This window comes from Mchenga conophoros, linkage group LG6 (assembly GCF_057382185.1).
Source record: "Mchenga conophoros isolate Kocher_MC1m ecotype Shallow Benthic linkage group LG6, M_conophoros_male_GT1.1, whole genome shotgun sequence".
NCBI lineage: Eukaryota > Metazoa > Chordata > Actinopteri > Cichliformes > Cichlidae > Mchenga > Mchenga conophoros.
Window position 1 is genome coordinate 16,874,997 of NC_140531.1, and position 23,121 is coordinate 16,898,117.

Consider the following 23,121-nt stretch of genomic DNA (forward strand, 5'->3'; position numbering starts at 1 on the left):
GCGATGGTTCTTCATGCAATGATTCAGCAGTATTAGATAAACTGCACAACAGTACCCACTGGCAGGGCAAGTAGCCACTTTTGTATTTGGTAAGGATAACCAAATACAAAGTGAAACTAACTTAAATAATATTTTCTATTTTAAAAAAAAAAAAAAAAAAAAAAAAAAAAATGAACAACCAGGTTTGGTGATGTTGTTGAACTGACTTTTTTCCATTTTTATTTTTTAAAATGGTTAATCAAGTAAAAAGGGCAGTGCAGTGGGTGTGAATCCACTATCTATCTGCCTGGGACCTTTCTGTACGGCATATATTCCTTCTCTCTGTGTGCACGTGGGTGGTTTCAGATCAGGTACTCCCACAGTCTAAAGACATGCAGTTAGTGGGGTTAGATTATTTGTTTGTTTTTGGTTTTTTTAAAATTGGACATGGGTTTGAATGTGAGGGTGAATGGTTGTCTAAGATAAACAAAGATGAACCGCAAGCCCTCAATAGAAGAAAGTACATAGAAGGATGATCAGTAAAAGTGTAGACACGACAGGAAAAAGTTGAAACACTGTGATAAGATGATGATGGCTGTAAAAAGGTATAAAAATACAGATATGATGAATGTGATAATTTCATGGTGCTGTCAGTTTGTCAGTGTCCTATAATTGTTCAGTTTTAACATGAACGTTCAATTTATTAGTCTGTTTCCCCACTGTGCATTTCTTCCTTACGTCATCTTTAATAACTTTAGTCACTTTATCATCTTTCATTTGATGGGATCAATCAAGAAGTATCATGAGGTAGTGAGTCTGGTAGGTCAGACTAGCAGGGAAATGCATTAAGTCCTTGCATGTTTTAATAAAATCATCAATACATGGAGCCAGCCTGTCAATAGTCCCATCATAGCAGAAAGCATTATGACATATTGTAATGCTGATGGTTTGTCCCACTTCTAGGCATCAAGCGCAATAGTATTTCTGGCCAGGTTTACCCTGTACGATCCAAACAAATGCATTTTTATTTCATTTGCTCAAAGAAAGTGGTGCTGATGGTCTTCAGACGTCTTGATCTGTTCCTGTCAAGCTTAAAGTTGCATTTTTTTCTTTTTTCTGTTTTGTATGTTGTTCTTTTTGAACACAGTCCGTAAAAGCTGACCTCATCCAGCGTTCCTCGTCATCACCGACACACCAGTATTCATAGATAATGGTTCAGTGACTCAGTAATGCTTTTCAAAGCGAGATTGAGTGAGGAGTTTGTCACTGGTAATATGTCTTTTCCTGTACCTGTAACAGCTGCTGAGCTTTATGAATTTACACATACTGCTTTATTTGTTCAGTGATTTCTTACTCATGTTGCTTTGAACCCAGCTCAGTCTGAGAAAACTGTGCAGTTCTTGGACAAGCTTTTCCTTGCATTGATGGTGTCCTATATTTTCAAATTTCAAACAGCCTGACTTTAATTTTATTTACAAATAAGAATAAACACACTGCACTTAAATGAATACAACTATTGTAGGGTGATGTATATTTTGCACATAGTATTGATCTGCACTCAGCTTTGTGTATTGCTGCCTCTGTCACTCGAAGAGTGAGGTGGTGACAAAACTCTGACTGTCCTTCAGTTCCATATATATTTTCAGATATTTCAAAGCAAAGCAATGCAACTTGTTTATGTTGACACATCCCAGTAAATTCTTTGTAGGAACACACAACTGTCTTTTCTGTAGACCGAAGAGTGTTTTTTAAAGACTTCAGGAACATTAATGCGGTGTGGCTTTTGTGCTCAGTGGATTGGATTTTCTTTTCTTGTTCACATTGGCTTTGTTGGAAGTAAGAACACTAGTAGCACTCAAGGCTGTTCTGCCCATCCATCTGCATTTGAGCATCCACTGCTGTGTGATCTGAAGCCAAGTACAATCACTCCCACATTTTTCCTTGTCTGCTGCTGAGCAGCATCAGTGCATCTCAACGAGCGAATGTCTAATAACAGTTATTTTAATTCAGAGAAAACAAAGGAACGTGTATAACACAGACATGTTCCCTCCTGATGAGCATTTTGCCCGACTGTCTGAAGACGGTAGAAAACAATCACTAAATGTTTATCAGTTTCTCATCTGGGTTAATGCTCACATATATTTTTGTGTCTGTCTTTGCAGAATGTCAAACCCTTCTCCTCCTCAGACAGCCTAGCGAAGGTCCAGGAGGTAGCAAGCTGGCTTTTGGAAATGAACCAGGAACTGCTGTCGGGGGGCAGCAGCAGCAGCGGCGGGCGGAGTCGGGGGCCTGGGGGCCCGGCAGTGCGAGGTAACGCCTCCTCCACGGCTCGGGCACCCCAGCAGGCGGCAGAGGAGGGCGATGAGGATGAACACATGAACCGGGTGGTTGAGGAGGAAGAGCAGCTGCCGCAGAGGGTGAGGCAAACTGACATTTAAGAAATTTGTGATTTCAAAGTTGATTACAGAGAAAATGTCTGTGGAAATATGAACTTGCGTAAGAAGACTTAAGTTATGTAACCTAAACATCGAAGTTTGCGTTAGATTCACAGTTTGGTGACCAGGCAAGAGTCTCTGTGCAAGATCACATGCAACAGATTGAGTTTCTCACGAGATCATTCCTCACTGATATTGTATTTTGGTTTTCTGGCTCCTCACAGCCCGAGGCGTCGCAGGTTGATGGCGAGCGAGAACAACCATGGGCGCCGAGCGAGTCCGGAGCCAGCGACGGCCCTCGGGAGGACGGGGAAGGGGAGGAAGACGAAGAGGGCCTGCCAAACGGCGTGAACGGAGGTGACAAAGGAGCCCGATGGATGTGGGGGGCAGAGCAGCGACGACTGCGAGGCCAGCCGCTTGCTGCTGAAGAGGAGGAAGAGGAAGAGGAGGAGAACAACAATAGCAGCACCCACCAAGAGGAGGAGGAGGAGGCAGAGGAGAGGACAGAGGGAGGGGAGGAGCAAGGGAGGGAAGAGGAGGAGCGGGAAGAGGGTGAGGAGGAGGAAGAGGAGGATGAGGAAGAGATGGACCAAGACAGTGATGACTTTGAACATTCAGCAGAGAGCGGGAGGGAGGAGGAAGAGGAGGAAGGCTCTCTCTCTCTCAGGAACAGTGTGTCTGCCCCCAATAATAATGAGGACTCGGGATGTACACGCCAAAGCTCTTCCAACAAAAAGGTAAGCAAAGCTATTTGTATTGAACAGTTTACACTGGAACTACTTTCCAGTGACGAAAGTAGTTCCAGTGTAAACTGTTTAAATGTGTGCAGGATATTTTTCGGTGCTGTGAGCATCATCATTAAGGATGTCGCTGCAACTCCAGAAAAACTTATTGTTTATGTCATTTATACATCTCTGTGTGAAACTGTTGAATGTGTTGCACTTGCGCCTACGTGGTCCATATTTAAGATGGTAGCACCCTCTTGTGGAAAACGCTTGTTATTGCAGGAGCTGAACCATCTGCTTGGAAATAATTGGATACTGGAACTGCATTATATATTTGGAAGGACAAGTAAACATTGTTGAAAAATTATAAAGATGAACCTGAATGGCTGAGATGAAAAGTATAAAAGCATTGTTTTAAGTAAGTGCTGAAATTGCATTTGTTAATGGCAGTTTTGGCTCAAGACTGAGTTGATTCAGAAGAGAAAACAGCTGGGATTTGGGTTTAAATCTGTTCATGGTCTGATGTGTCTGGAAGACTTGAAGGCACGTTTTCCCCGTACTCATAAGTACACCAGATAGCCCCACCTTTTGCTATAGCATAGACCAGGGGTGTCAAACATAAGGTAAACACACAAACATAAGGAAGTTTCACCGGCCCAGCCCACATAAGGTCACAGGGAGCTGTATGTGGCTCATGACATAAACTTTGCCATCCTCGACAGTAGAGTGGACCCTCCTTGCCACTCAGTGCTGGCAGAGTAATGATAGAGTGCTGAGAGTTTTCCTTATAGTGACTGCTCACTCATATCAATTGCTGAACTTTTATGAAAATCCTGACACGTCAGCGCCTGCAGGTGCAAATTAAAGGTTACTGCAAAGAATACGGCTTTGTGCCTCTCAAACATTGTCACCCTGTTGGAAGTTGTTTCTTTGGGGGTGGCAGAGCTCACCATATATTTGGAAATAATGTGAATCTTCAGTGTTCAAATCAACTGAACACTAGAGCGAGATCATGTGGCGACATGCTCGTCACAACAGCTCATAACGGCTACTCCGCGCTTGCAAGTTTGAGTGACAAGTCCTGCCTTGAACTGCATGATTACAATCAATGTAAAGGTGGCTGCTAATGCTTGTGAAGCTTGTTGCGACTTGAGGAAACTGATGTGAAGACTCTCCTGAAATATGTGGAGAAGAACTGTTTAAAAAGAGCAAAGTCGCTGATTCTTTCTGTTGTGACTTAGATAAAATGCTCATACTGGAGATGCGTATTTACTAGTGTACTAGTCTTTGCTTGATACAGTTTGATACTTTACTGAGACTTTTCATGGTATTTTTTTTCTCCCCTGTGTCACACATGCATACTAATTTTGTCATGACAGGTTAATCCTGAGCATAAATATTAAAAGAAAGCACAATTTCCTTTCTCTGCTTTAGCTCTACTCCAGGAACATTTTGTACTGGCTTTTGCAGTAAAATAATAACCGCGTACTACACACGCCCACAGCCTGCTCCCGGAGACAGTATTTCATTCATATGTGCAATATCCAGGCGCTGTTTTAGGAGCTGGTAAAAGCACCTTCATGCCTCACTGATTGATGTCTGACATGATGTGTAATGATTGTAGCTGGAAGCGAGGCAGCGCTTGATGTTCTAAAACTAATTCAAAAGGCTCTGATGCTCCAGTGCTTCAACAGTAACGCTGGTGTCTTGTTTCAGTGATGAGTCTTTCAGTGTGGCCTTCACAGCACCTATATTTAAAAGCCAGAAATCGAGCTGGTTGGGAAGTTTTCGAGAGGCTCAGCGTGACAATCATATTTTTGTTTAGCAATTTGGATGGAACGAGCAAAGTAGTAAATCTGTGGCTGACAACTTTTAGTACCAAAGGCTTAGTAAGTGTTTAGGTCTCCATCCAAATGTCATTGTTTAACAGTCTCTGTACATGGCAGATACTAACAACATATTTTCACTTTGCACATATTTGTTGTGTATATTTAAATTTTGAGCATCTTAATCCAATATTTGTCAAGTTCTTAGTCCCGTTTTGGCAGACATCCTGAGACTTCATTGGCCACTTATTTTAGGCATTATCTAATTTAACTTTAATATCACGGGGTCATGAAAATACATATCCCCCCACCCCGGAAATTAAACTTCTACCACAAATCTCCCTTATGTTTGTTTTAACTTTGACTTATAATTTCCATTGGCTGTCCAACGTTTTTTACTATTTTGTCAGATTATTCCTTCCTTTTTTTAATATACTCTTGGAGCAATGTGGAGGACTTAAGAGGAAAGTTCTCATCTCAGCCGTGACTGAAGTTATGGATTTTTCAATAGCTCTGCAGTCTTTGCTGTTTTGCTCTCTAAAATCTCTTTGAGCAATACTTTCAAGAAGTTTTAGTATAGATGTTGAAGAGCATGTGGCATTGTTTCCTGTGTGTCATACCAGAGAGTCGGTGTTGTGTGAGGTTTAGTGTGAGAGGCTTTGATGCTGATTTTGTCCTTGCTTATATTATCTTAAATATAGCCATTAGCCTGAATTTGCTCCCCCTGTGCCTCTCACCATCTGACACAGCTGTCAGATATGTTTTTCAGGGTCTCAGTCAGTGTAGTGGGCCAGCTGGCTTTGATGTTGATGAACACATTTATTTCAGCTGTGGATGCTGTATGCTTGGAATTAGGAGGTGGTGCAGGAGGACTACTTTGACATTTATCATTAGTTCAAGTGAGAAGGTGAAGCTCAGAAGAAGAAGCTTGTGTAAGTCATTCATCACAGTCACACGTGTATTGTTACTGAGCTGAATTTAGTTTTATTTGATACCCGAGGAGCAACCCCCCACCCTCAAAAAAACCATGAAAACTTAATTTCAGAACTCTGTGGATACAATATTAAAAAACTGATGTGATCAGAGGAGTAAAATAGAAACACGTCATGATATATGTGGTAAAATAACAAGGTGGGTAGGAGGAACAAAGATGTAAATGCAGAACACAAAGAAAGGAGCTGGGTTGTAAAAATAACCACATTAGCTTAGGTTTGAAAGCAGAGCCACTGTGATACAGGGATAGAACTGGTTCCGGTGCTTTAAGACTATTCCTACCAGTCCATTCACCTTTGTTTCGCACTGAGCACATTGTGAAAATATGTTGTCTAATGTAAATGCTCATTGCCCGGGTTGCGATTCTGCAGAAAATTTATTTTGCTTTCCAGGGCATGGGTCGCAGGGGCAGGCAACAGGCTAAGCAAGGATGCCCAGACCTCCTACCTCCTCCAGCTTATCCAGGGGAACACAGAGGCATTCCCAGAGATGTAATCTCTCCAGCATATCCTGGGTCTGCAGTGGGATATGCCCTAAACACCTTACCCAGGAGCCATTCTTGCTTTCTTTCATTGTGCAGTAGCAGCAGTACTACTCTATGCCCGGATGGCTGAGCTCCTCACCCTGTCTCTTGAGGGAGAAGGCAGCAACCCTTTAGAGCAGGGCTGGGGGACTTACAGGCCTCAAGGGCCGGTGTCCTGCAGGTTTTAGATGCGTCTTTGATCCAACACAGCTGATTTAAATGGCTAAATAAGCTCCTTGAAGCTCCTAGCTCCTATGAACTAATCATTTAATTCAGGTGTGTTGACCCAGGGTGATATCTAAAACATGCAGGACACTGGTCCTTGAGGCCTGGACTTCCCCACCCCTGCTTTTAGAGAAAGCTCATTTCCTCCTCCACTTGTATCGACCTCGTTCTTTTAGACACTGACAAAAGAAGTCGGGACCATAGGTGAGGATAGGGACGTATATCGACCAGTAAATCTAGAGCTTCACTTTTATACTTGGCTTTGTTTACGGCAGTAGACTGATGCAGCGTCACTACAGCTGCAGCCCCAGCCCATCTGTCTCCTGCTCCCATCAATTGTGATGACACTCAAACATAAAGCGATGATGAACTAAATTACAATAGGAAGACTGAGATTCTGGAGAGTTAGCAGCATGAGAAGTTAGCAGCAGGTGGTTTCACGGTTTGATCCAGGAGCTGAAGCTGTGTCACAGCTGTTCTAGAGCATAATTCAGGATGTCAGAGGTGCAGAGTTAGGACCACATCTGAAGAGTCAGAGTAATAATTTCAGAAAGCTGAAAAAATGGTACTTATCATTTATGTAGTCAGTACTGCAGCGCGGTTTGAGCTACGATGGCACTGTATTTATATTAGGTTACGTTTATATGCAGCTGTAAAATGGAGCATAGTTTAGCAAAGAAGAAAAATAAATGCCTAAGAAATTGCACAGCTGCTATGTACAACTGCATTAAGATTAGGTGAGTAGAAACCACAGACAGAATTTATGCGTCTGGTGTGGTCCACTGTTTCCATACAGGAAGACCAAACCCTGGTCTTTTTGTGTAGAGATTGTGTACGGAAAGGCTTGGGGGGGGGGGTCCTGCAGTCCACTTACATGCATACTAAGTTAACTGGTGATTGGCATTAGTTGTAAACATGAGCACAATTTTGAGCCATGTGGGTAAGCTGTAAACCTTTAAATATGATGAGGAGCTGAGAAAGAGGATGGATAGCAGTTGAGTAGTCAGTAGACAAAGGCATTGGATCTTGACTTGAACTTTTGATCTCTATGGGTACTGCAGCTAATTTACACGTTACCCTAATAGTCACCAAAGTTAGGATATAAAGACCAAATCTACCAGATGCTTTTTAGGTGTTCATTTCTCCATCTCTCTGCTGTAGAGCCAGCAAACACAAAGTGATACTATCTCTCATAAACTGCCTCACTACTTCACCCCTTTCTGAGTTAGTCTCCAAAAATTCGAGAGCTGCAGGTGCACCTACGAGCAAAAATGTTTCCTTCCGTCTCAGTCTTCACACCCACGCTTTTTGAAGTTGATCACATCAAGTTACCATGGCGACTTTGTGCTGATGCACTACTCGGCCCCCTCATTGCTGCTTGAGCTATATTTGAATTTATTCTCTTATTTAAAGTGACCAGCAGCCCGTCCGTGTCTATTTACTGAGTCATTCATTCTTAAAATAATTCAGGTTGGTTTTAAAGACTCCATGGAGACAAATATTTCACTTGAAATATAAATCTGTTAATTTGGACTATTTACGAACTATAGGAGAATATATATTTGCAATCTGTGATGTTCGTTCATTTAAAGCTTAGAATTATTTTACCACGTTGGAGAACCAGAGTTAATGTGCTTGATTAGAGCTTGACAACCTGATATTACATGACAGCATGGTTTGTTCCTGTAGTTCGGATAGAAAATGTGCAGTTCTGATGATACATGTGTGTCAACAGTGGAAGATCAGCACGTGTGTGGTTGGGTCATGTTGCTAAAGTTTGCAAACTTAAAAATATATAATATATATAGATGTATGAAAGTTCAAGCAGCTCTGTAAAATTCTAAACTTGAAAAATATTCCGCACTCTGCATGTCCCGGAATGTCCTGTGTGCACAGATTGTGTTCCCAGGTGCCGTAGGCTCAAGTCGCCCAAATGAGAATCTTCACCCTCTCCTCTTACTCAACACTCCCATCTTGTGATCTTGTGCGAACGAGGTGAGACTTCGGGTCATGCTCATCAGTTGACCTTCTAAATACATCAAGAGCCTTATGAATCTAGATACTGGCTGCGCATTAAGATTGCTGAAGGTCTAAAGAGCAAAGATGGTCTGGATTCAACTGAAAACGTAACTCAGATTTACATTTTAAACACACTCCTTCCTGTTCAAAGGTATGTGAACTAAAAGGGCATGCAGAACATATGTTCATGTATTAAATAACTTAAATGAATATATGGTGTTGGGGTAACATGATCCCGCTTGGCTGTAGCAGGTGTATCTCAGTACAATGTCTCATATAAATTAGTCGATGGGAAGGCGGTTTATAAAAATAAATGTTTAAGGATATTTTAATTTGGCACTACAGGTTTATTACAATAGTTTTTAACAGGTAAAAGGTCAAGGTGCAAATAAAAATGGTTTGTTTTACTGTTTCCTTTCTCTGCAGAATGATCTATTATATCTACTACTGTAACTCTTGAATTTGAAACCCTTTGATGCAAATCAGCATCACAAAAACAAACATTAAATGTTTTACGGTATTTTAAGAGTACAATTCAAATGGGAAAGCACATTGCAAAATCCAGTTAAATTGCATCTTAATTACACTTTTAAACAGTTTTTAAATAAGCAGGAACATAATATACCCATTTTGTTCTCACTACAGTACACTGCTGCCTGTCCGTCTTAGAATTAATTTTAATATATCACTCATGAATAAGGCATTATGTGATCTTACAGGATTAGATGTCTCATCATGACTCATCAGAGACCTTTGGTGGCAAGTGGATCTGCAGAGCCACAATAAGGCAAAACAGGAAGGTGCGATAAGGGGAGAGGGTACCGACCTCCACTGTGATAGAATAAAGTATTGAATTATTTGGATTCAAAGAAGATGGAAATAAACTGTCAGTGCCGCTATGTGCAGGTCCGTTAAATAATTTTGCCTTAACTTAAAAAAATAAAAAAGGGGAGGGGGGGGGAGAAAAAAGAAACTACTGTACGTTATCCTGACCACAGTCCAGCTGTCTGGGTAATAAGTTGGATGAAATCTGCATAAATTTACATCTGAGGATAAAGGTGGGTGGGGAACTTGTTTGAAAATCTGAGAAGCTATCAGAAGAAAAAAAGGAATAATATCTCAGCTACAATGGATGATACAGAGATTAATGAAAGTCGAGCAAACTCTTTCAGAAACCCCATAATTGGATTTTCTTTATCTTTGTGAGTAATTACAAAAGGACATATTAGGAGCTGCGTCTGCTCATGACTTTGGTGGCATTGACTCCAGTCAGGTCGAAATATTTCTCACGGTATCCCCGTTTCCATAAGAACGTATTTAAATCTGTATTTATGAATAACACGATGACGAATGCTTAAATTCATAATGTGCATTAAACTGCAGTCGGCTCTGTACACAAGCAAAGTTTTTATATTGTCTTAGATGGAATGACTAATAACTTCTTAGCAAACTTGGACACAATTTATAACTAACACACACACACACACACACACACACCTATTCGCTGCCACCAATTAAATATATTTCCAAAGAGAAGGCAGATGTAGATGGCATCTCCCACACACTGGCCTTATCACACAGGCAGGAATGAGCCACAAAGGACCAGTGTTCTCAGCCTCCCACATGAAAGCAACTAGTTTGAGTCATTACCGATATATATTGATGACGATTTACTTTCACAGAGGCCCTCATTATAAACTAATACACCTCCACTGGCCTGCTGAATTGTTCTTTTTGTGTGTGTGTGTGTGTGTGTGTGTCTACACAAATAACACAGATAACTCTATTTCAAAAATAGTTTAGTTTGGCTAATTAAGGTAGTTAACTCCTGCTCTGATAATTAACCAATTCTCACGTTGCGCCTTTCTGAAGCATTCCTGGCATTCATTACAGCCACCTTCAGCTGATTCTTGTTTTGGGGTTACTCTGCATATAACTTCCAGGTTATGTATTCTCATTTTCTTCATGCAGGTCTTTTTGCGAGCTGGACTTCTGTTTTGTTTTTGTTTTTTAACCTGGGCTTTCTTGAGCCCCTATTTGAACATACCCAAACCTACCACAGCAAGTCACTGTTTCAGCAATATAAAACTCTCAGTTGCTTCCCATTAACTAACACTTTCATTCTTGCAGCTCATTAAGAGAATTTAACTTTCATTTTTATTCACCCCTCTTATTGAGGGGTGTTTATACGGTTTATCCCAAAGTCAAGGGTATTCCTGAAAGTTCAAGTAACAAAACAAATATTAAGTAACCGGCTTAACCAAAATATATATATTGCTGTGTAGCTCAATAAAATAAACAATGAATATCTGATATTAAAATCACTAGTAATGGAAATTTTTAATAAACGACAAAATAAAATAATCAAAAATCAAGAAAGGAAAAACAGAATATGAAGTGGCTTACTCAGTGCAGTACAAACAGCATAGCAAATATCAGATCATGTATAGTATAGTGTACTAGTGTACTGCAGGGTTGAAACAAGCACCTACAAAATCCAGTTCTTAGTTGAAGATCATGTAAGCAGTGCGTTGTATCACAAAAGATTTTAGATGTAGCTTTTTCAGTGCAGCATATTTGTCCCAGACCTTCACACCAGAGGGAGGCAGTGGTGTGAGGGGTCATGTTCATACACAATCCAGGTGGTGGTTGGCTTTCGGCGGCTCAGCTCAGATTGCCGATGCAGAGGAGCAGAAAGAGTGATGTAGTCCCCCCTCCAGAAACTTTCACTTTAATCATTTATATGTACCATGGAGGTGTTTAAAGATAATAGCAGAGTGCTGCCTTTTTCCACTTCATTATATATTATAGTTTTGGAATACCTTGATATTATTATCGTTTAACTAATTTAAGGCTGATGGGTTTTCTGTCATTGTCACACAGTATAAATATATTTCATCTATATTTCATCTGAGTCTGTAGAGATTTACTTTTCACAATCACCTCAAGTTCTCCAAAACTGCTGTGATGGGCTATGAAGGTAGTTTGGCAGCATTTAAGCAGAATTTATGCTCTGCCCGAACCAGTTTAATAGCCGGACCAATGAGTACTACTCATGAATCTGAAGGGGTTCCTTGGACCATGTCATTGCTTGGCTCCTTTTCCAGGAGCAGTTGAAAATAAAGAAAATAATGACCTGGCACTCCCACTCTTTGCCCCTCACACACAACCCAAGTTTTTATCCCGTCACATCAGTCACTTTGAAAAGCTGGGAGTGACCCGTGTAATGATGTTGAGTTACTCCAAGCCAAACATTCTTGGCCTCTGGCCTCCAGTAGTCTTTTCAGGGATTGCAACCCCTCTGACCCATTAGTAACAGTGAGGCAAAGTAATTTAAAAAAAAAAGAAAAAAGGAGAGATAAATGTAATAATACAATAAATTTGTAATAGGCCATGACATATTGTCGGTATCTATTAGAATGGTATGAGGTTTCTTTTAATTGTTCCTGTTTGGCTAACTCTTGATTATTTTTAAGCTTGTGGGATGCATGTTCCTGTCTACTTTGTGCCAGGGATATTTTTTGCCCTTTTATGATGGTGCATAACCCCAGGCCACTTTCCACCCCATAGCAAACTGGGAACTTAAAATACATTTTTCACTGGAAGGATAATCTTTAGGTTTCTTGGCCGTGGACAAAGCAAATTGATATTTATTGATAACGTTCAGGGTTTTTGGATTATGTGAAATTGTTCTATAATGAAAGAAGAACAAGCAAAAAACAACACCTGCATGACTTGCAGTTTAACAACTTACTTTGGGGTGATCATGTTGTAGCAGACTGGAATAGCGTGTCTTTCACATAGCTTGTTGACCTAAGATTAGTCTGAAAGCTCAAGTAACCTACAAGGCCTGAACCATATCAGAAAAAAGCGGCCGCTCACTGGTGCCTCACTGGTTAGGACACATTGGATGTGGACTAATAGTAGTGGTTATTTTCTCTATGGGAAAACTAAATGGTCCCGTTCATCGTTTCGGATAAGTGGAGGAATGGGGCATCCATCTTTTCAGAGTAGTCAATAGTCATCAGACAATTTTATTTTGTGCATATGTGTAAGGCGACACTCTGCATCTCTTGTCTCAGAGGATTGGTGCGCCCGTGTCTTGGCACACCAAGCTGAACTTGGATGCCTTGTGCCAACAAACAATTGACTGAGCTTTTAACAGGCAACATTAGTTGTTTTGGAGTATAGCAGATTTTTTTTTTTGTTTTTGTTTTTTTACATTTTTATTTTGTTGTTTATTTTACATCACATTTCCTCAATTTGAGTATTCACCTAGTCTCTCTTTGACTTTTGAGAACAACATAAAAAACAAGTCTTTGTTTCTCTGCACGGGCTGCAACCTGCATAACTGAAGAGACAGATTTTATTGGGATTTGTCTCCATTTGCAGTCTACTGGTACTTTCAGTTGTTGACGTGTTGGAGGTTGTCATTCATCTGCCTTGTTAGCCATTATACTTTTCGCTGAAAACCAGTTGTTCCGAAGAGCTTAGACAATTTCCTGTTTCCACTGTGATGATACATCCTCTGGACAGGATCTCTTGATTGGAAACTTGTTGCAATCATCTGATGATCATGATCAGCCTGAGTGATTGTTAGTGGAAGACCTCAGTCCTCTAGGCTTGCCCAGATCTCACTGTCAGATGTGTATAGGAAGCACCACAGCTTTATAGAGTGCTTGCTTTGTTTTTCTTGATGTCCAGACCTTCTCCAACATCTATTTGGCTGTAGCTCCAGAGCTGACGCCACCTAGAAATGCAAGTTTGTGTTGGATGACCATGGTTTTTGGTTGACAACAGGCACCATTTCTTGCCTCAAGTGTTTAAGGAGTGAGTGACAGGCTGGAGGATGATGCACCAACTGGAGGCTGGTGATCGGTCTTATTCCTGGGGTTCCTAGTTGTGATCAGTTGACCTATAGAAAAAAAATAGCGTTTTTTTTTTATTTATTTTATTTATTAACGAAACCTTGAATCTATTGAATGTGGTCGCCATTGTTAGTCCAGCAGGTTCAGTTGCTTGTTCCAACTGTGCTAAACATACTGTTAAAAGCCATGGGTGTTGGTCTGCCTACAACACTCAATGGCGTCCAGCGGCTGACTGTCAGAGTGGTGTGTCGGGGTCCTCGGCGTACTGTCGGATGCTCAGGCCCTGTAATCCTCCTCAAACAATAGTGGATGTGAGAATAGAAGGGAGGTTAAGCCCTGTAGGTCTTTTGTTACCATGTGCTCGGGCATTTAAATGCACAGAGGGATAGTTGTGTTTTGCCACTCACTCGAACTGGAGATTCATTTGTATTCGCTGCCAATTATGAAAGGTTTTTTCTGCTGCATATTAATTTTCTTTTTTGTAAGTTGGCATAAAAGCGTACGTAGAGAATGTACATATCCATTTTCTCTGCCCCTTCTCTCGTTCTGCCATTTGGACCTTCACATCACTATTCCTTTACATCTCTGACACTGTGTTCGTGTGGTGCACGGTTTAATTAAAAACCATCGCATCCTGCTGCTGCTTCGCTTTCATAGCTTCATGTGAAAACACATGCACTAGACTTCAAAGTGCATCCCTCACTGATTAAGCGAATTCTTGTTTAAATGCATGTGTCACACATACTGACGTTGGACAGCTGTGTCGCCTCCTGAAATATCCTCAGCCTCTTTGCTGACAAAGTTACTGACATTCCCTAACATCACGGTTCAGGGATGAACCAGAGAAGGTTGGTGTAAAACAAATCCTTCCTTCCACAGGCATGTTGACATCTGATTCCAATAAAGATATGTTTTTTTGTCGTATGCTGACAATTTTGTGTGTTCAAGTTAAATGGGCTAAATGATGATGTAGGCCACAGAGGTAGGAGGACCAGGAGGGGCTCAGAGAATGACTACAATGAGGAAGTTCCCTGGATACACGTGCTGCAACAGACGACTCTTGGTACACATTCCACCACAGAGGGGTCATGAGAGCAGATTCCACGGTGCCTGTCTGAGGGGGGAGAGGCTGCTGGGTCCATCCTCTTTTCAGGCCCCGACAGCAGCTGCTCTGCCTGGCTTGGGCGCAACAGTGACCTCACACCCCGGAGATATTTTAAAGGGTGCCAGTCAGCATGAGCTCTGAGTAGGTAGGACCTCGACAAGTGCAGTTTTAACACATCTGCTGCACAATGTTCGAGAGATCCGAGGGAGATCCAGCAGTGGTGTAAGAAAAAGTATCTACTTGCAAGTTGGTCGGTTTTCAGAGCCCCTTAGTGGGAAATGATACGTTAGACATCTCTTTCTTTCCTTTTCTGTTTCTTGTTTCTTGCAATGCTGCGGCATTGCCCTATTCCCCGTTTCTCGTCATCCGGCGCTCAGAGAAAGATGCCGAATGTTTCCTGTAACAAAGAGAAGACTCTACACGTCCCGCCAGAGAGCCAGGCACTCAACCCGGCTGATTCTAAAGACATCGCCACGGAATCACTACCTCCTCAGAAAGTACTCAAGATATTCAGCATCAACATCATTGCTCAGGGTTTGCCTTTCTATCGTAGACGGGTGAGTGTTGTACATATTCAGCCAGTCGCAGAGTTTGGGTTTGGCCGATCCGGAAATGCCAGAGGTCATCGAACACGCTTACCCCTTTTCACCTTGGTTGGTGTTGCTTTTATAGCTGCCTGTTTATAGAAAACGGCAAATCAAAAAAATTAAGCTGCTGTGTTGCTTTCGTTCGTTACTACTCTAGTAATAGTTTGCATTGACAGGGTTATAACTGAGTTAAGCGAATGTTTTTCTGACAAATTGTAAACGTAATAGACTTGTTTTTGTTACATGCTACAGATAAATTAAAAATCTTGACCTAACCCCCCCACTCCTTTTTCCCCTTTTTTAACATTTCTTCTTTCTTTTTCCACAGTACGTTGATTGGTAGTGATATGACTAGTTTAAAAATGGCAAATGTAAATACAAATTTGTCCTTTTGTCATCTCACTATGCACTGATACAAGCTTCGCGTGCCCCAGCTCCACCCATGGCAGGGGACGGACACCAGCTTATAGCCTTAAAAAGGCCGTAAACTACGAGCCTATTTTTAGGGGAAGTTTTTGGATAAAGTATTGATTAAATGGAAAACCTTAAAACAAAAGTGTCTTCAGCTGTTGACTTATGATAGGCTATAGAGCAACTGATCCTGCCTTCTATGACATTTGTTTTTTCTTTTCTTTTTTGTTAATTGGCAAATACGTTTGCATTTTTTTGTTTTAGTTTTTTTTATTTTAATGTAGAAATCAGTATTGTTGGTTGAAGCCATAAAATTACGTTACTACTTAATTACGGCATTAGTTAAGTTGCCTGTAATGGTAACACTGCTCGCGTTGAAACTTTACTTTGACTCATGTGCTCACTGGAATCGGTGTGATAATTTAATGTGATTGGAAATTAATGAAATCAGATTGCCAGAAATCAGCTTCCCAACTGAAAACAAAAAAACTTTAAGACCACCTTATTGTCAGATTAAATGCACAAAAGTACAATTCAAAGTCTATAACACAGTTGAGGGTTGGTTTCGTTTTCACAATTTTGCAATGAAGCGACTAATACAGGCAGTAATGTAGTAATTGTATTTTGTCAAACTTTTTTTTTTTTTTTTTTAAATTGTCGATAAGAAGGAATGTGTGGTTTGTTAGGTTTCTTTTGTTGGTTTTGTTTTTTTCCCTTAAAATGTTACTTAAAATCAACTTCATTAGCTGGAAAGCTTTCTTATTGTACTCAGCAACATTGTACTCACGCTCCATTTAAAGAATCTGATTTGGTGGGGAACTTAAATATTAGAGCAGTGACAGCAGATGTTTTTATTGAGCCATAATTGTCCTGGTGACCTTTCGCCAATTATCTGGGTGCTGTGATTGGAGTTATAGATAGATTAGTCAAAAATGTCACCACTGGATCTGCCACAAAAGTCTGAAGAGGACTCTGATGGTGAGGAGAGAGGTTGTGAAATATGGACTGAAATAGAAATGAGAATAGATGTGACAGTCACTGGGGAGGGTCGGCTTGTCCTTTTCTTCTTCTTGGGTTTTCTTCCAGAACAAAGCAAGCTGCTTTGTTGATTCGATTTTTTAAAAACGAAATGTCTGTTAAGATTTGTGCCTTTTATGTAATGGCCTGTATCATAGGTTAAAAGGATAAACTGTGGTATGTCACAACAGGCAGTTTCTTCAGTTTAAACAGGAACAGGATGGGTAAACAAAGCAGAGTTCAAACCTTCATTGCACTTTGTTTTACAGCAAAGTGTTTTATTATCTCTAATTACTATGTATGAATATAGCCTGCAGTTTTCATGCTGACTAAAAATGTCAATACAATACAATAAAACCCATTCTATGGTGAATGTAGTATAGTAGCAGCGTGTAAAAATCCAAATAGCTCAGCAAATTAAATGGAACAAAATAAAATACAATAAAACTGCTAAAAAAAATAAATAAAAAATAAAGGTAAAGAAAAGTTGATTAGCCATTTTTCCAAATCTGAATTATATCTGCCACATCATCATTTATTTGCAGTTTATTGTTTAAAATTGTATTGTGCAGTTTTATTTAGGTTTTTCAGGAGAAACAAAATAACAAAGATGTAGAAGTCTAGAACTCGTGTTTCAAATATGGTACACTTGGCTTTCAAGCATTAAGCAAGAAAACTGCAAAAATGATCGAAGAGGTAAAGTCAAAGGATGAAACTCTTCTATCTTGGGCTTTTTATATCGTCATCCGATATATATCGTTATATCGAACAGCCCAACTTCTATCTTCATCACTGTTTATGCAGCAGACTCGGCAATGGAAATACCAAAGCATATGTGCTTTGTTTAAGAATGCTTTTGTTTTACTATTTCGTTGGTTTAACATACACACGTATGTCTGAAAAGAATCTTGAGCTTCCATGTCGTTTACTTTGGAGTAAGAACTAAATGGAAAGGTCCCACAAGGCCGGTTCTTGCTTACACTGCTGCATGTAGAGCACATGCCACGTGGACTATGCTGCATATGTGACAGCTGTCAGTGAATGGCATAGCAGGGGTTTCTTATGGTCTCTGTGGTTTAGTATAACCTGGCAGTATGAACGCATTTTAAGCTTGGACTTTCTGCTTTGTTGCTCACAAAATGTTTTCTTACAATTATTATTATTTTCTTTTTCAATTGTTAAAGAGGTTTTACTAAGAGGTTATTTCTTGCATCTATATGTCTGCTGAGTATCTCAGAGGGTTGCACCCAGGCTCTAAACCTTCTCATACTCTGCTGATTAAAAATGAAACTACTTTTAGTTGCTCCCTTATTAAGAAGAGGTCTCCACAGCGGGTAGCTCCACATGTTGGTTTTGTTTTTTTTAAAACACCAGATGCCCTTTCTGACACACCCCAAAGGGTTTTGTCTCCTCGTGGGATCAAACCTGAGATCTTTCACTTGTGAGGCAAACATATAAACCACTAAAGTTTGGAGCTACTGCTGTGCTGATTAAAATAGTCTTGAATTACTCCAGTATTAAGGTGACCAGGGGAATCCGCACTGCCATCTCCTCCAACAGCTTGATACCTATTCTGGCTGCCGGAAACACAGTCACGATATAGAACATTAACAGCAGGACATTTTAGTTGGGGTATTAATTTTCTCAGCCACCACACCCTGCACTGCAGGGCTGTTGAGTAAGGCAATCTATTCTTGCCCATAGCAGCTATGCCTGCATCAACGGCTATCAGCAAGAAGCATCTGTGGTTTGAGCAGGTGCTCCGGGCATGCTACAACTTTCTTTAGCAAGTTTCTCACACCTCAGTCTCCTGTAGGTTTGTCCATGAGTAAGTTCAATAGTGATACAGATCTATATATTGGCCTGCTTTAGACTGTTCATTAGGATTGTGAATTTTAATTATACCAGTGGTTAATTGGACTGAGACTTTTCCAGTCAGATACAGTTGTTGCCATTTTAACTGCTCTCTTCTAGAAAAACTACAAACCTGCTACTGTTATGAAAACCTTTATGGTGGTTATGGCAGCAAAGATCTGATGCTTGTTTTTCAGGTTGTATCTCTACAGCCTTCTCTCCTAGTTCCCTTGGGCACTTTAAGATTATATGTGTCATCAGTTTTATGATGATGCATATAGTTTAGGAACATCGGGTGCGATTGTAGTCATATTTTATATGTAGTCAAAGAATTGGTCATAATAAACAAGATTCTTCACTGTGTGTATTATGACTGCGGACATGCATAGAAGTATACTCTCGCTTGACTAGTTGGTGATGGCATACATGCGCAGGTCGGTAAATCTGGTTTCCTGTCTATTTTTGAGAACATGTGCCTGGAGACACTGAAGCCGCGCTCACTTTCGATTCGAGTCGTGTGTCCCTGACCGGCACGTGACAACTAGGGTGACATGATATACACACCGGATCCTGCTCCTTGGAGGTCAGATGATTTGATGGAGGCTCAAGTGTTATTTGTCGTTGGTCAACTGTTTTCCGTTCTGAAAACCTTGATTTCACCTCAGTTTATTGCAGTGTTTTGACTGTGCTTGCTTATTTTTAGCAGAGGAGGACAGAACTTGGCTTCCCAATTAAATGTTTGACGGTACACACTAGATGCACTATTTACAAGACTGTGTAACAGGAGCAAAATGCAGTTCTCTGCTGCTTTATAATGAGAAATGGCCACAGCAAAAACACGACTACAGCAACACTGAAATTGCCTGATTTAAAAATATGGACTTTGTTAACAAGATCAGCAAGACCATTTAATTGATCTTTATTATGCACTGTCCACTTTAAGTAAGGTAAATTATTCTGAGTGCCCAGCATATTTGGAATAATTGAATTTTAAACTATCTTTTTTCACCTTAAAAGTTCTACCAGACTTCTTCTTTATTCAGCAGCACTCGTGTTTCACCTTATCACTGCCTGCCTGCAAGAAACGGGTTAAGCATTTTAAATAAACTAAAGCCCTCCTGACAGCATCATTCAGTTCTACAAACGGCATCAGTCGGGCATCTTAACCATTTTTGTCCTGTTTAGCCAAATACAGAATATTGTGTTTGACAGGATAAGAAGCTAATTAATCTTTTGAAGTTTGCATCCTTTATTTTTGTTCCTTCTTCTTTCCTTTCTATTACTGATGCAATGCGTTGTAACATACTGGAGGGAGGTTGGCATGAAGCTCCAGAGAGAGCCCCCTCTTTGTTTGGTGTTGCTGTTGAACTGGTTGATGAAAGTGCTCGAGCACTTACAAACTTACATGGATATGTACTTCATGGCATGTTAGGTATTTGAGTTTTTTGTTTGCATCTTACAGCAGTAACCCCGAAAAGCAGGAAAAAAAACTGAACTGTGCATTTTTTCTAAAACCAAGGCTATGTTCAAGAGATCTTGTTTATTATGTTGACTTAGTCATTCTGCAACCAAAGATGCAAACAGTCTGGTCTTAGGTTTTCAGTTAAGTGCTGTTTAGCTGTTTAAAAAAATAAATAAAGCAAAATTAATTTTAGTTAATTAATTTGTTAATTTAGACTATTAACAATCTAAATTTAAATGGTCTGTTGTGCAGTAGCATGCATTTGCACATGTTGCTGTTCTGTGTTAATGTCTAAAGTCTGCTTGCTGCACAGTTGTCGGACTTCTTTAAAACTTTTTTAAAAACTGAGTTCTCACATGAAGTTATAATTGAATGTTGACTGATTTTTCTGCTCCAAATTTCAAGCGCTCTCTGCTGAACTAAGGTCCAAACCACAGTGCATTGCAAGAGAGTGGATTCTATTGCCCTTCGCTGCAAATAACAGAGGGAAGGCATCTGCCATTGGCTATTCTGAGAAGGAGTCCCATTCCAGGGAGTATACAGATCCAGTCGGATAGCTACTCACATCAGCCAAACACTTTTGTTTACCCGTGTGAAGCAGACTCAACACTGCGGCAGAAAACGGCCTATGTGGTTTGCTTGTGACTAAATTAAGTCTGCTTGGGCTTTTTTAAATATTATGACTTTGTGGGGGAAACATGAAATGAAAAGGAAAATGTTGTTCTTCTCAATTTTATTTTGCATGTAATTTCCAATGTCAAGTTGACCTAGCTGATCGGTTAACTTGAGCCTGAACTAAATACCTCTCGAGTTCAAGCTGCTGGTGTACAGTGTTGTAGTGTTGTGGTGCTTTACATACAGAGCATGCTGCATAGCAATGTGCCTCCACCTGCCACAGGGCTGCCTGAAGGCTCTGACATTTCCCACGCTGTTAGACAGGAGCCGAGAAAAGATGTGTCCCAGCTCCTAAACATCGCCTTTTAAAACTGAAAACATGAAGCAAAATAAAACCTCAAACACTTTCTTTCACACAAATGCACACCCACGTCTCTTTACTGGTTAAATAATTCATCTGAGTTGTGGTGTATGGAACACATTCTTCTTTCATAATTCAGCACAATTGGATGCGCCATAGCCTTAAATCCGAGCCAACTCTAGTTTGTTTGTTTGTTTTCCCTCGCCTGTCCCGTTTGGTTCTTTTGCCATCAAAATTATTGTCTAAAGGCCAAGAAAGATGCCCAACGGATTTACTTTACCAAATGGAGCACCTGTGTGTACACCTGTGAGCATGAGTGCGCATGTATTTAAAAGGTTCCTTCATGTAATGATCTGCTAGAGGGTGTAGGGAGCCATAGCCCCGTCCTCCAGGGCATGAAGCAGGTATGGAGGAGATCCAGGCTCCAGACATCAGAGACCCTCAGAGCACAAGAGGCCAAGGCAGACCAACAGAGGGGCAACCGTGCCACTCTCCGGGAAAGAGCTGAGGAGAGTCACAGATGAGTGGTCACTCAGCAGCCGCGGAGCAGACGCCAGGGGGGGTTGCAGTGACGTGCCCATGAGCTCCACCGACAGCCAGAGTGACCGAGCCCCAGGCCCACAGGCGGAGGGCACCCCACCCGCCTCTAGTTTGTTTTTAACCCCTGCACCAAGTTCTTTATCACCCCAACCATTTATCCTGTCAATTACCCAGTGTTGAGCTTATCAAACATTTTTTGTGGTCTACGGAGTGGTTTACTCGTCTCACACTGATCCTTTTGAAGTGTAGTTTGGATTAAATTGGAGAAAAAATGAAACGTAAATGAATTAAATCATTTTTCAGAGCACCATGTTTTAATATCTTTCTGCAGTAGTCTTCGATAAGACTATCAGAATAACAGCAAGTTATAAATCCCTGGATTGTCACAATTGCTAATTGAACCTGCTTTGGTAGGTTGGGTGAATATAATAAATGGTACTACTTTAACATGTTCAAAATAAAGGTTCAATACAAATACAGAAATATATTAATTGATTTTCAAACATTTTCACTACAAATGTAACTCTGGAAAATGTTACGAAATATACAGTGTTGTGCAAAAGTCTTTAGTCACTACTAATTCCACTATATTTGGCTAGGAAGATGAGAGTCAAAGTTATTGAACAGAAAAACCTCATTTTAAATACAATGTATATAAGGTAAAAACAAAGTCAGTTTTTGTTATGACCACCTCTTCTTCATCAGAATTTTCTCAGGCACCTTTCTTTTTGTTTTCTTTAAGCAGTCTTCAGGAAAGTTGTCCAGGGTTTGTGAAGGACATTCAAAGGTCTTTTTTTGGATGTTGGCTGTTTTTTATGTTCTGTCAAGATGATTCCACACTACAATAATGTTGAAGTCTGGTCTCTGGGGAGGCCAATCCATGACTGATACTGTTCCAGTGTATTTTTCGATCCAGGTATGCTTTACTGTATTAAAGTATCATTAAACAAGAATGTCGTTGTAAAGTATGAGGACTGAAACTGAGTGAAAAAGCAGCCAATGTCCACTGAAAAGCTTGGAATAACCTTCAGGAAGCTTGGAGGACTGTTGCTCAAGACCACTTAAAAATTTGTGTTTTTTCTCCTTGAAATTGAAACACAGAGAAACGAGGGGTGACTCAAGACTTTGACATTGCACTGTACAGTGGTTTGCAGATCAGTGAACCCTACATTTAATTAAAAAATTGTACAGTGGCAAAAAAAATATTGAAAGTATTTTTTAATGCTCATGTTGAATTTCATGTCAAGTGTGCAGTGGCATGTTTGCTGCAGTGTTGCATCATTGATGATGTATAAATAAGTGCACATTATTTTGTGCCATTGAACTGGTGTTACCTTTTCTGTACAGACTTCCCGTCTTACTACCTACAGTCAGCGTCAGACTTCAGTGGGCAAAGTATAAGGTATAGAATTCAGATGATGGTTGTAACCATGCTGACTGTTTTGTTTTTGGCGTCAGTGGTGTTAACCCCAATTTTAATTTTAAAACAGTGTTTTGAAATGACAGGGCCTTAGCTGTCTGGTGTCTTACCCCTGTCTGAGTATCAGCATTTCTCATCACTGACCTTCAGCGAGCC

General features: G+C 40.5%; 1 protein-coding gene across 8 annotated transcripts in view; it reads left to right on the forward strand.

The window, feature by feature from the left end:
• The window catches only part of fbxw7 (F-box and WD repeat domain containing 7), a 138,190-nt gene that overhangs the window by 50,361 nt on the left and 64,708 nt on the right, over window positions 1-23,121 (forward strand). For all 8 annotated transcript variants that reach the window (XM_085276536.1, XM_085276534.1, XM_085276539.1 and 5 more), the window contains 2 exons: window positions 2,142-2,396; window positions 2,639-3,151. In XM_085276536.1, coding sequence (XP_085132662.1) covers window positions 2,211-2,396; window positions 2,639-3,151 — 699 coding nt within the window. In that variant the 5' untranslated portion in view covers window positions 2,142-2,210. The remainder of the gene's footprint in view (window positions 1-2,141; window positions 2,397-2,638; window positions 3,152-23,121) is intronic.